Source organism: Delphinapterus leucas, chromosome 2, assembly GCF_059928025.1.
Source record: "Delphinapterus leucas isolate spDelLeu-1000000601 "Yukka" chromosome 2, BTC_Dleu_Yukka2, whole genome shotgun sequence".
Lineage (NCBI taxonomy): Eukaryota > Metazoa > Chordata > Mammalia > Artiodactyla > Monodontidae > Delphinapterus > Delphinapterus leucas.
In genome coordinates, this window is record NC_143130.1 from 114,447,919 (window position 1) to 114,460,737 (window position 12,819).

A 12,819-nucleotide genomic window follows, 5' to 3' on the forward strand; every position below is an offset into this window, starting at 1 on the left:
TTCATGTTCAAACTGAGGATCCCAAATTATATAATTATTACTTTTTTTGGCTTGCATACTATAGCCAAACATTAGTTTCTGTTTGGCACAGTGGCAAGTTTAGGAAAGATAGGAATGTCCCTGCTTTAATTCTAGTTTCTCAAAAACTGCTAAAAGATGAAAGCAGATTTCTTAACCAGATGTAACAGTCCTATCTAGCAGCTACTTTGTAGAACATCTTTCAACTAACTACATTTAATGCTCTTTCATTCTCTTTCTAAATCTATCCTGTATTCTAAATACAGTAATTGTAATGAAATGCAATTTCAAATAAAAAATTTGAAGTGTGATTAGCAATAATGAGAAAATTGTAATCATATTAGTGTAATAGAATGTTATACATAATATTATAAAAATATTCAAGGGCATAACTGAAGACTCATTAGGTATTAATTAAACAAAAGTTGATTCTCAATTATTACTCTAATCTATAGAAGAAATACTCTTTCTAATTGTAACACCAAGAAAAACTGTCCTTTTACCACTATGAATAATAAAACAACCCATCTATCTCTTAACCACGACCATCAAGTCTATACAAATGCACAGTCAAAAAAAAAAAAGCACAATCATCTAAACAGATTCTAGGAAAACGAAAAACAGTATGCCATGTGTAAGCCAAACTATGGACTGACAACTGCTGTTAGTGTTTTTAAATTCACTCACAAACATACACACTCATGACATGAAATCTATCTTTCCATGACTCTATTAAGTAAAACAGTAATTTTTTTTTTTTAACTGAATCTACTGTTTTCCCTTTCTCAATCTACTGTTCTCCCTTTGTTAATCAGCCTTATATTCTGAAGTGAAACCAAATGTTTAGCAGGCAATCTGGAAAAGATAAGTTTATTTTAGAATAAGGTTTAGTTATGTCATGTTTGCTTGATCTGTTGTATTTTCTATCATCTTAATTAAAAGAAAGCTTTGACGTGACAAATGTCATCTTAAAAAAAATGACATCATAATATTAAGGAAAAAATAGTTTAGCTGCAAAGTGATTCTGCAGTTTAAAAATGTGTCCTGACTGAAAGAGCATCAAAATACTTTCTCCCCCTTGTCAAAATACCTAAATTATTTTCTTGGGGGAGAAAAAAAAGAGAAAGAAACCTGAGTTGAAGAGTGGTCTGTTTTAGAAGTGTGAAATTGAAGCCAGAAATATAAAACAACTGCGTTTCTTAGCTGAAAATAATATCCCTTAACTATGAAACAACTGTTCGTCTTTGATTTGATGCAAGAGAATAGTGAACAGTTTTATGGACTCTCTCCAAAACAGAAGCAGGTTAATCATCACAGTCATTTTATAGTATGTGCCAAGGTGCTTTTATAGGCTTACTGAAAGTTATTGCTACAAAATATAATTTCACCTTAAATGTTCTAAAATGCCTAATATATAGATGATTGGACTTAAGTCACAATTTACAAAAATATTATATTCCCTCTTGATAGTCTGTCATCCTGAATCTGGAATAGCAAACGACAAATACTAATATGAAACTTTTTTTAAAAAAGGAAAACTAGAAAATGATCCAGGGATGCTCATTTATATGTGAATCTTTGAAACACAAATCTTTTGAAGAAAGGACACGAAATAATCTAATCTTCTTTATAAGCCTCAATTTTATAAGTATAAAACAGCATAGCGATAACAATAAGCAAGAATAAGACTATCTATTAAAGGAAAACATATTACAATCCACAATTTAAACCTTCTATGTTGAAAAACCAAAACAAATACCAAAGTCTTAAAAGATTTTTACTCTCCTCCTTCATATTCTAAATACAGGTTCTAAATTTCAGATGCTTTACCCTTACTTCAGTTGCTATACACAGTGTGATTTTTGTTATTGATTTACATGTTTTTACTGAGACATAAAATACTGCAAAAAAGGAGACCATAGAAAGCTAGAAAAATCCTATCAAACCAAGATTTTGACAAAAGATTAATTCAGAACCCCCCCTCACTCCCTTTCCCAATTACAGAAAGCTTAGAAATTATTTAAAGATAACAGAAAACAGAGTTTTAGATTAGATAATAGTATTATATCACTTAATTCCCTGATTTTCATCATTGTACTGTGGTCATATAGGAGAATGTGTTTGTGCTCAAGTAACATGCGCTAAGGTATCTAAGGAGCAACATGTCTACTACTTACTCAGTTTTCTGAACTGTTCAAAATAATAAAGGTACATATTTAAAGAGAGAAGGGATAAAGCAAATGTAGTAAAATGTTAACATTTAAAGAAACTGTGAAAGTGCATGGAATTCTTTACCCTATTCTTGCAACTTTTCCTTAAGTCTGAAGTTATGTCAAAATAAAAAGTTACAAGGAAAAGGAAGCTTAACCCTTCTGAAGCTTAAGATCAAAATAACTGTATCAAGTCTCTTTAGTTTCATGGTGTTGACTCTTAGAAATACTAATAGAAAAAGTAAGAAAAAGAAAAAGAAAAAGAAAATTAATACTGAATTGTATCTACAGTCCAAGGCAAGGATGTCACTTTTATTTTCTTTTGCCTTAGGTGGGAAAAAAGAAGGGTGAAATGGAGTGAACAAACTGGAAGATAGATAAACATTAGCTTCCTGCCTCTTGATTTTAGAAGTCTTTCCATTTTTAATAGTCAAATCATGGTTGAGTCTTTACAAAGTTAAACAGTTGGCATTCTCACCACTTTTTTTCCCATTTAAAAAAAAAAGGCATTTAGATTGGATTATATCTGATTTCATATGGTAAAGTTAGCAAATAATTTTCTTCCCTTTAACAAGCTGGAAAAAACTCTGTAGAAACTTAGTGCTATGATCCAACAGGTGTGATTCATTCACATTTTGGAATAAAGAAAAAAAAGAAAAGGCTAAAGTTTATGAATTATTCTAACTTATACAAAGCCACATCTGCAAAAATATCAGAAGAAAACCCAACAAAAATAGATAGTAAGAATGCTAAGGAAATTCATGAATTATCTTTTCATGTAAAATTGTATCTTAGCATTAACATGATGTTCTACCTGGATTAAGACCTAAGTTTATTATCCATCAATTAAAAAAAAAATTTATTTCCATGGCAGGGATTCAGAGCCAACATTTTCAAGGTGAACTCTATATTAAAGGGCAAAAAGTTTTTATTTAACTAATTCACAAAGGAAGTATAAAGAGAAACATAATTTATTATTTCCTAATTATTCACTCCTGAGACAGTGTTGGAAACCTCATCTTTATATCTACATACATGGGTAAACTTAAAAGCACTGGTGTTTATAAAAACAGTAAAAATGAGAAACAATCTGAAGGATTAACTAATGGAGGCTAGGTTAAATTCACAAAATGCAATACTATATAACCACTAAATTATATTTAGATGACTATGAAAATTACGAAAAAATGAGTTAAAAACAATATGATATTCTTGTTGGAAATTGTTAAAGGAGGTTTATGTATAAAGACATTTAGAAAAAGTTGGAAGAATATATGCCAAATATTAATATCTGAGTTGTAGGACTGAAGGTGATTTTTACTTCTTTGTGTCTCTACATACTACTTGTATTGTTTGAATCATAAGCATGTTCTATTTTTATGGCTATATATAGTTTTTTTTTTTTTTGAGAAAACAGATACAAAATCAAAATTAAAGGGGACTGGTTGAATAACACAGTACACATTTTGGTAATAAAATCGTTTTGAGACATGAGAACCTCAAGGCATGGCTGTGAGGTCTCCAGATCCTGATTTAATCACAGTAGTTCCCTTTCACCCATTTCACATATTAGGTTCTGCAATATTCTGCTTGACAACAGGGTAGCTTGGTATAAAGAAATTGGAAAACGTTATACAGTGGAATATTTATTGACATGAAATGGTATTATTGACATGAAATGGTATAACTGTTAGCTAAGTAGGCAAATAACAAAACTGCATATTATGATCCTACTAAAGAAAATTAATTAAATTAAAATTTTATGGGGATTTTAGACTTTAGTTTCAGTTCATCTGTTTCTAATAGTTAATTAAACAGGTATTTTTTTCAATAAAAAACATTTTTTAGAAAAATGTAAAACCTACAACTAAAAAACCTTAAGTTGACTTATATCTTCTTTCTAAACCTCAAAAAGGTACAGGCATATCTTGGATATACTGAGGGTTCAGTTCCAGACCACTGCAATAAAGCAAATATCACAATAAAGCGAGTCACATGAATTTTCTGGTTTCCTGGTGCATATAAAAGTTATGTGTACACTATACTGTACTGTATTAAGTGTGCACAGAATTATGTCTCTAAAAAATGTACATACTTTAATTTAAAATACTCTTGCTAAAAAAAATACAGGGTTGCCACAAATCTTCAATTTGTTACAAAGAAAAAAAATGTGTATAGATCTAAACACATTCTATCAGGGAAAAAATGGGGTATCTATATTTTAAATTAAAAGCAATACTACCTAGCATTTTCTAAAGAAATCTTCAGCAGGTAAGTCAGTTTATGAATAACATACAGAAAATAAGTAATCTAATATTCAAATAAACTATTTCTTTAAAAAAAAAGATCTAAACCCTAAAATTCTAATGTCATTGTGTCTATATTAAAATGGCCAATCATGCAAAAGTACTTTTATACTCAACATGCATTAATTATATAGGTAAGTGATGTTAGAGCTGAACACAGTTCCTGCCCAGCATTAAACATTTTTAAATATGGTAAGCAGTTCAACATAAAATATGAAACTTCTTAGAGAACAGTTTATCTTTTTATTCACATGCAATAACATAAATAAGCATAAGGTTATAAAAGTGCACAACACATAAAATCCCCCAAATTCCTTATTTACCTCCACAATAAATTAAACCATTCAAAAACTGCTTCACTGAAGAAAACTTACACCCTTTTCCACTGCAACTGCCATTTCATAAATTATTTGTCACCAAAGAAAGGAATATGAAAGAATGCCTATATGGTTTTTGCCATTGAAGTCTACTGTTTTCTCCTACACACAGTCAAAAAATTTAGACTGGCAAGATTCAATGGCCAGTTCAAAATAAAGTTCCCCAAAACTAAACTTCAGTTTCTCCATTTAATACTCATAGCTCTGAAGATGATTTTCATGCGACTGTTCTTAAGCTTGATTCACAAAATGGAAATGAATTACTTTGTTGAGATGTGCTGTAGCTAAATTATACTTTTACAATACATTCATTGGTCAGGATATTAACAGTGAAAAATACACTGAGGTACCCAAAGACACTCAGCGATTGACCAAACAAACCCTACTGCCACCACTACCCTCTCCTCTGGCCTTACTCCATCAGAGTAGCCAAGAAAATACTACCTAGGAGAGCTTTTTTTTTTTTTGCTACTGTTGTTGTCTGTGGTTGGATTAAGGCCAGAAAGCACAAACTATGGAAAGGGCTTTCCTATTCACTGTATTTTGGAATTCTGAAACTAAGAAATGTAACCTGGACATGAGCTGGTTATAGCAGTAATACCCTATGTATCAACATAGAAATTTATACTTTCTTCCTTTTGAACAGATTTCTATTATTTTTCATCACAAGGCCAATATTCCTTACAGTTTGGTAACTTTTTAAAGCTTAAAATACAGACAAAAACCCTGAAATTCTTCCTTCATCCTTATCCACATATTTAAAATGATTTCCCACTTGATCAATAACATAACCTAAATTACATTCAAATAAATTTCAATTATACAACAGACAAAGTTTAAAGTTAGTTGCCCCCTTTATAAAACAAAAAGAAGTAGACAAAAAAATCAGAAGTGAAGAATTTTTTTTTCTCAAAGATTGGTATACAAAAATTATAATAGAATCTGCACTTACTCTTTACCCCTTTCTTCCCCTTTCGTTCCTTCTTGTACTGTTCCTTCAGTTTACTTATTAGTCCCTGGTCTACATCCCAAACCTCAGTAGTTGGGGAGAGGTCATCTTTATCTACATGCAGCATATTATTAAAAGAAAAAAAATCAGCAGTTGGCAATGCAAGCTGTTGGCAGTAAACTGTTATAGCTTTATATAATCATAATAAAAATGTACTAATAGCATATATTCAAAGTACTTTAAAGGTGCAGTCTCAGTTTTGGTATTCACAACTCAAACTCTAAAAGCTCATCTAGTAAGTTTCTAAACATTTAATACCACTAACAAAAGTTAAATGGTGCTTCATTTCTATGAATCACAAATTTGAATGTTATTATTCTTTCAATAACTGATATTCTTACAATGGACTGACATTAGAAATCTAATGTTATACAAAAATAGATCACTGCATCTTTATAAAAATGTTAATAAAAAATTATTCAGCCAGCATCATAAAAGCAAATGAATGAATTACATGCGAACTACTCATAAAAGTGCAAGCTAGAAAGGTCAGTGCCATTTTATTGATGAAAATATTCATGCACCTTCTGTCACATTGATTCTGCATGCACAAAATAACTGTACTAATGGAGAGGCATTCTAGTCCAATATAATACATACATATATTCCAAACTACAATGTTTCGAATAATCCATACAAAGCATTCAGAGAATCCCACCTCTGCCCCCACCCCACCCAAACAGTTCAACATCTCATTACCTTCTTCCATTGGTCTACAACTAAGATTAGCAAAAAAAAAAACAAAAAAACAAAACTCAAATTCCACTGAAGAACTTTTTAAGAGTTGATACTTTTAGGGTAAGATAAAAGCAGTGAAAAGTATGGAGAAGTGAAAACATACATTGCTGTAAATCTGCTAAGGATGATACTTTAGCTATTTTAGCTGAATAAACAAATCCGTATTTGTTTTAAGTAAATACTTGTGCCTAGAATAAATTTACCCTATAGTAAACTAAAGGAAAAACAGCATTAAAAAGAAGCAGAATAAAAATATGTCTATTTGAATTATTTTAGGCATTAAAGGCTTTTCCATCCTTTAAGTTTTAAACTTACTGTTTAAGTTGAAAGCTGTTATTAGGAAGTTTAACATTTTGTTAAAGAACAACTAAGAGTTTATTTAACCCTGTTATTAAATAAAAATTATACCAAAACACATAGGCTAAGTCAATCAAGAAGACTGACATAAGAGGAAGATTTTAGAGAAAACATACTTTAAAAATTTTTGTTAACTCATTATATTCTGGCTTACAAGCCTTATAAACTCCCTAGGACTCACTGATTGCATCTATACAGTGGACATAAAAAAAGCCTTTTTTCCTTATAGATAGTTGTATGTAAGTAAACATAAAAAATTCTCATATTTAAATGGTACACAGGGAAATTCCCTGGCAGTCCATTGGTGAGGATTTGGCGCTTTCACTGCCGGGGCCCGGGTTCAATCCCTGGTTGAAGAACCACGATCCCGCAAGCCAAAGATACACAGAAATTCAATTTACTGTACCTTGAGCTTTTCCTACTATAATTGTCATCACTTTCTCCCTTATGGTACTATGATCTTAGGTAGTCAGTATGTAAAAAGCTAAATCCACAAATTTGCTAACTTGAATTACCTGAAACTAGGTTGTTCAAGCCTGAAATTTACACGATTATTTGTCAAATCTGCAAACTGTAATACTGTTTGTAATACAGCTGTAATAATGATTTAAATAGAAAATCCACTTTTCATGTACTCTAATCATGAAAACAATGCTATATCAGGAATCCGTTCTGTCACTTTATCAAATACTCTAAGAAAAAATGTGATCTAAAGAATCGCTTGTACTCAATAAAGCTTACAATTCTTATTTTTAAAAGTGACAAATGGACACATTTTGAGCAAACTTTGTTAAACCTCATAGAAACAACAACAAAAAATTTAAGTGGTATATACTTTACACTGGAAGTTAGATAAAACAGTAAAGTTTAATATGTTTTTTAAAAGACCTTTGTAGAAAAATAAATCTGCGAATAGCTCTAACTGGAGTAGCAAAGGGTAGTGAAGTGAAAAAGCAAAGGGAATAAAAAAGGATAAGCTTAAGAAAAATACAAATACTACTTGCAAGGTAAACTCAAATCTAGAAAACAAAGGTAAACTTAAGTCAGTGCAAAGAAAAGGTTGGTGAATGCATATGTGCACAAACATCCTGAAACTTGCCTGGTAGGTAACAGCTGATTTGATATTACTTATAAGAAATAGTTAAGAGCAAAATGGAAGAAGCAGCATAATCTTCTACATATTAATTCTGTTTTTAAAAAATCTAGGGGGAAAAAAAATACCAAGAAATGAGGTTGAATCAGTTGCGGGAACTTTCTTGTTTAAAAGAAAACACAAATATGCACCAAAAAAAATGACCCCTGACAACTCAAAACCACAAAGGCCTAAAATTTTGTTATGGTGATTCTAACTACCAAAGCAAAGGAATTATACAAATCTACTTAATATAGCATAAATTGGTAACTAACTTTATGCAAATATTCAGTACTTTATTCATTATATTTAAATACAAACATTTGGTATTTTGTAGTCCTATATATTCTACAGACCACAGTTTCAAAGTGTAGGAGACAATAACTAAACAACCTTAAAATGCCTAGTCTCCATGAGAGAAATACCGAAATTAGAAATGCTCACAATATTTCTGATTATGCCAAGAAGTAAAAACTACTAAAATTAAACCCAGACTACCTAATGTAGATGACAGAAGAAGAAAAAGATTTAAAAGCTTTCTAAAAGCAGTGGTTTCATAGGATAAAAGGATTCAAAATTAGGTACCCGAGTAGACTGCTAGTATACAAAATAAAAAATAACATAGATTATCCAATGTGGGTGAATACTGGGATGTTTCATTATGACAGACTATTTACTTTAAAAAACAACAACAACAACTGTGTCCTTTACCCAGTAATTTATCTGAAAAGCATCACCTTCCCATTTGTAAGTAAATTCAAATTTTAAGTAAATGAATTAAATAAATATAAAGGGGTATTTGTATATCCAGCCTCTTTGTTTTGAAAAAAACTGAGTATGACACCTGTTGAGTAAAAATGATAAATTCAAAATCACTGCATAGATCCTTTGATAATTTTCATTTCTTAAGGAAAGAAACTACTTGAACCATTTTGTTCTTAACAGAGTCCTTTCCTTCTCAAGAACTTAAAATGCTTTAAAGGTGTTTTAGACTTGTCCAGAAGGAAGAGACTTTGTCGGTTACTTCCAATTACACAAGAAGATTCAGGTCACTCTCAAATATTAACAGTAAAGGTAAATAAAGTATCGACACTTGTCATTCACACTAATTAGGTCCTCTCTTGAAACTCTGCTCTACAGCCAGAAGTCTCTGGACAGAAGGACAATCAACTGCACATAGTATAGTACTTTGATTATAGAAATAATGCCATTTTATACAAATTACATTCCTGAAATTTTTATGTATTCTTCTGATGGACAGTTAAACTTCCAGCAATTTTAGGTAAAGAAAATAGGAATGGATATGTGCCAAGATTTAGCTATACAGATGTTTGAAAACTGCTTTTGATCGTTTTTTTCTTTAATAAAAATAATCTAAATGTACAACAGTACAGCAGAGTTAAAGAAATAGTGGAACATACTCCATCAAGAATACTATGCAGTTATTGAAAATGATGTTGCAGAAGAATAATATATTAAGTGGAAACTGTGGTTTATATATCAGCACGCAGCAAAATCCTTGTTAAATAAAGATATAAATATTAACCATGATTCTCTCTATATAGCAGTGTTACAGGTGATTTTTAATTTTCTTCTTCACATGTATCTGTGGGTTCTAAACCTCCTAAAAAACACAGGAATTATAAAATAATTATGTATTTATACAATTTAAATATATTTATATAATTATTTTAAAATCCAGAAAAAAATAAACAGTATTTTAGAAACTTTCAGAAAAAAATAAGGTATTTCCAACTTTGAATGGGTTGCACAGAGAAGTTAGAAGAAAACATACTTTTACTTTTCTGGAGCAAGGTTAATTCTTGCTCTTGAGCAAAGCTAATTCTTAAGAAGGGAAAATTTCTATAACATAGCTATTTTCAAATAGTAAGTACAAAAATGTATATTCGAAGTCTAGAAAGTAATTGTGGAATTTTTTAATACTTTCAATTAGTATGTCTCCTCTTTCCCCTTAGAAGACAGAAGTAAAGATCTGAAAACAATGCTTGAGAATCATAAACAATGAGAAAGCTGATAACAAAATTCAGATCTTTTAAATACTCAATTTGTATCAGGATAGTCAATAAACATTATCTCTTAGGTCTTGTCTCTCCTGCTGTTAGCAATATTCAGCTTCAATATATAAGTGAGGCATTTTTAAAAACTCCAAGTGTGTTTCCTTATTACCAAAGTAGTTTATAAAAATCTAGTGATAATTCCCCTTGCTAGTAACTAAGCAACTTTGGTATTCATGTGAAATATGCATTAAGGTACTTAGTAACCTTCTCCAATAAAGCTCTGTAAACACAATTTGAGTTCTCCCTACCAGGTAACGTGTTGATATTAAATGATGATTAAATGAACATTTTTAATAGGAATAACATACTGGACCTCAACTATTATCTTAAAATACTTTGTACACTTTTATTTTACTTTCTAATGGGTTTTTAAACCCTGTATAAATAGAACTGTTTTATCCCTTTTAGTTATGGCTGGATTATTATTAGCAGTATCACTTCCAAAGGCTAGGCTCTAATGCATTTGTACACTGAATATTACATGTAATGAAGTTTAATACTTCAATAAATCTTGCTCAATATAGAGCTATAATTCAAGATTAGTACCTTTATTACTTCCTAGCAATAAATCAGATAATACCATACAGGAATACTGAAAAGAGTTATCTTCTTGAAACCCAGGTTCATTACCAAATTAAATCATAGGAATGTTTAAAACTACATACATGCTTTAAAAAAAAATCTGCTAAGAAGAAAGGAATTGGATCTTTAAACTGACTAAATATTTCAACTTTAAATCAAGACAAATTTCAAAAAATCAAAATCCACCAAAAGCCATATATTAAAGTTTAGTCACCAAATCTAAATAAATTGGTGCAAAATACTCTGAAATTATTCAATACCACTCTTCTCCTTGCTCTCAGTTTAACTGCCACCATACATTCAGATATACACATTCCACATATTATATTTAATAAAATACAACTTTAAGGGCTAGATGATTTCCCACCCCCATTTCTTTATCACCTTACCCCATTCTGTGCCATCCCCTGAACTCCGTGCCTCTCCAGCTCCTTCACCATCCTCAGCAGACACTAAAAAATCAAATTCTTTCAGTGCTTCCTCAGTATCAGGATCATCGGTTAGGTCAGCAGCTAAACCTTCATTACCTATCTGTAAATGGAACATAAGCCAAGAATTACCTTTATGCTAAATTGTGAAGGAGTCCTTTATGTTTTCACACAATTATCTTTACATTTGCACTCCCATTTTTAGATTAGATACAAAATTTTAGATTTTCCACATAGTTCACCAATCCCAAATTATACCCTAGATAAATGGTTGTCAACAGTGCTGTGTGAACACTGTTATAAAATGTGATGCAAGCAATGTGGTAATAAGAATGGTTAAAATCTTAATCTTCAGGTATGATGATTCTTACAAAGAACTTCTCTAATTACAATAGATTCACAGGTACCAAAAGACCCATGCACTAACTTACATTCTAACATGTTGTGTTGAATTGACCTCATTCACTGAGAACTGCACAGGCAGTCCGTAACATATAAGGATATGGCATAGTTAATAAGGACATTAATGCAAGTCAACAGCTGTGGTATTTATAGTAGTGCTTCCCAGAACAAAAAAATAGGGAAGGATCAAAATCTCTATTCACCTATGCTCCACATATGAGTGTGTTACACATATGAAATTTGGCAGAAAGGTTGAAAACTGCTTTTATAGACTGGAAGCTTCTGAGAAACACTGGCATTTTTCCCATATTACTGTAAAATCCCAAAGAACCACAACAGAACCCATCCACTTTTTTTAAAAAAAACATACTTGAAATACTGTACACTATTATGACAATTCACACATAGATCATTTAATCTACTTTTGCTCTTATAGCTAACCCGCATCAACACTAAAATACATAAACCTGTTTCTTAGGTTATGAGCAAAAGCAAATTTTTATTAATCCTTAACAAACAATGAGTGTTGACACGTACATTTACAATTCTTAGTTTACTCCCTCACCCAGGGTGGGAGTACCACCCCACTTCAGTTACAATTTACCACTTGTTTACTGTACAGGAAGAGAGAGACTTCAGCAGTGATTCTTAATTGTGACAGGAGTGGAAAGGATGTAACTTTTTAAAAAAAGTTTCAAATCACTGGACTAGTCCTATAAAAACAGACCCTTTCTTGCCATTTATAATACAGCAAATAATTTGTACTATGTGTAGGTAATTCAATAAGAACTGACTATATAAAACTTCCAAGTGACATAATAAATGATCAATCACTCCCAATGTAACAAAAGACATCTTGAAATTTTCTATTCCAAATACATGACTACATATATTTTAGCTAATAAGAATAGAAAATTGAATTCTTACTTTGTGTTTATTTATCCGATGTTTGTCTTTTCCTTCTGGGATGCCTTCAATCATGTCATTTTCCTCTTCTTCGTCGCTGTCATCAGCATTTTCTAAGAAATTGAATGTCTCAAGAACATCACCAGAAGGCCTGTAAGAGAGGAAAAATGATGAACCAAAATATTCCAATGATTAATTCTAATATTTCTTGCTGTCTCCTATTTTAAAATAGTACTTGAAGGTAGTAGAGAGATTAAAATGAAAACTTACTTATAA

General features: G+C 30.9%; 1 protein-coding gene across 17 annotated transcripts in view; it reads right to left on the bottom strand.

The window, feature by feature from the left end:
• Positions 1–12,819, bottom strand: part of STRN3 (striatin 3) — a 110,613-nt gene that overhangs the window by 25,308 nt on the left and 72,486 nt on the right. For 15 of the 17 annotated variants that reach the window (XR_016392158.1, XR_016392159.1, XR_016392160.1 and 12 more), the window contains 3 exons: positions 12,565–12,694; positions 11,197–11,338; positions 5,864–5,974 (listed from right to left, as the gene is read on the bottom strand). Coding sequence is in view for 14 of the 17 variants with exons in the window: in XM_089907567.1 (XP_089763693.1) it covers positions 5,864–5,974; positions 11,197–11,338; positions 12,565–12,694 (383 nt within the window). In the remaining 3 variants the exon portion in view is untranslated. The remainder of the gene's footprint in view (positions 1–5,863; positions 5,975–11,196; positions 11,339–12,564; positions 12,695–12,819) is intronic. The other 2 variants (XM_089907570.1, XM_022553558.3) reach the window with 1 other exon arrangement.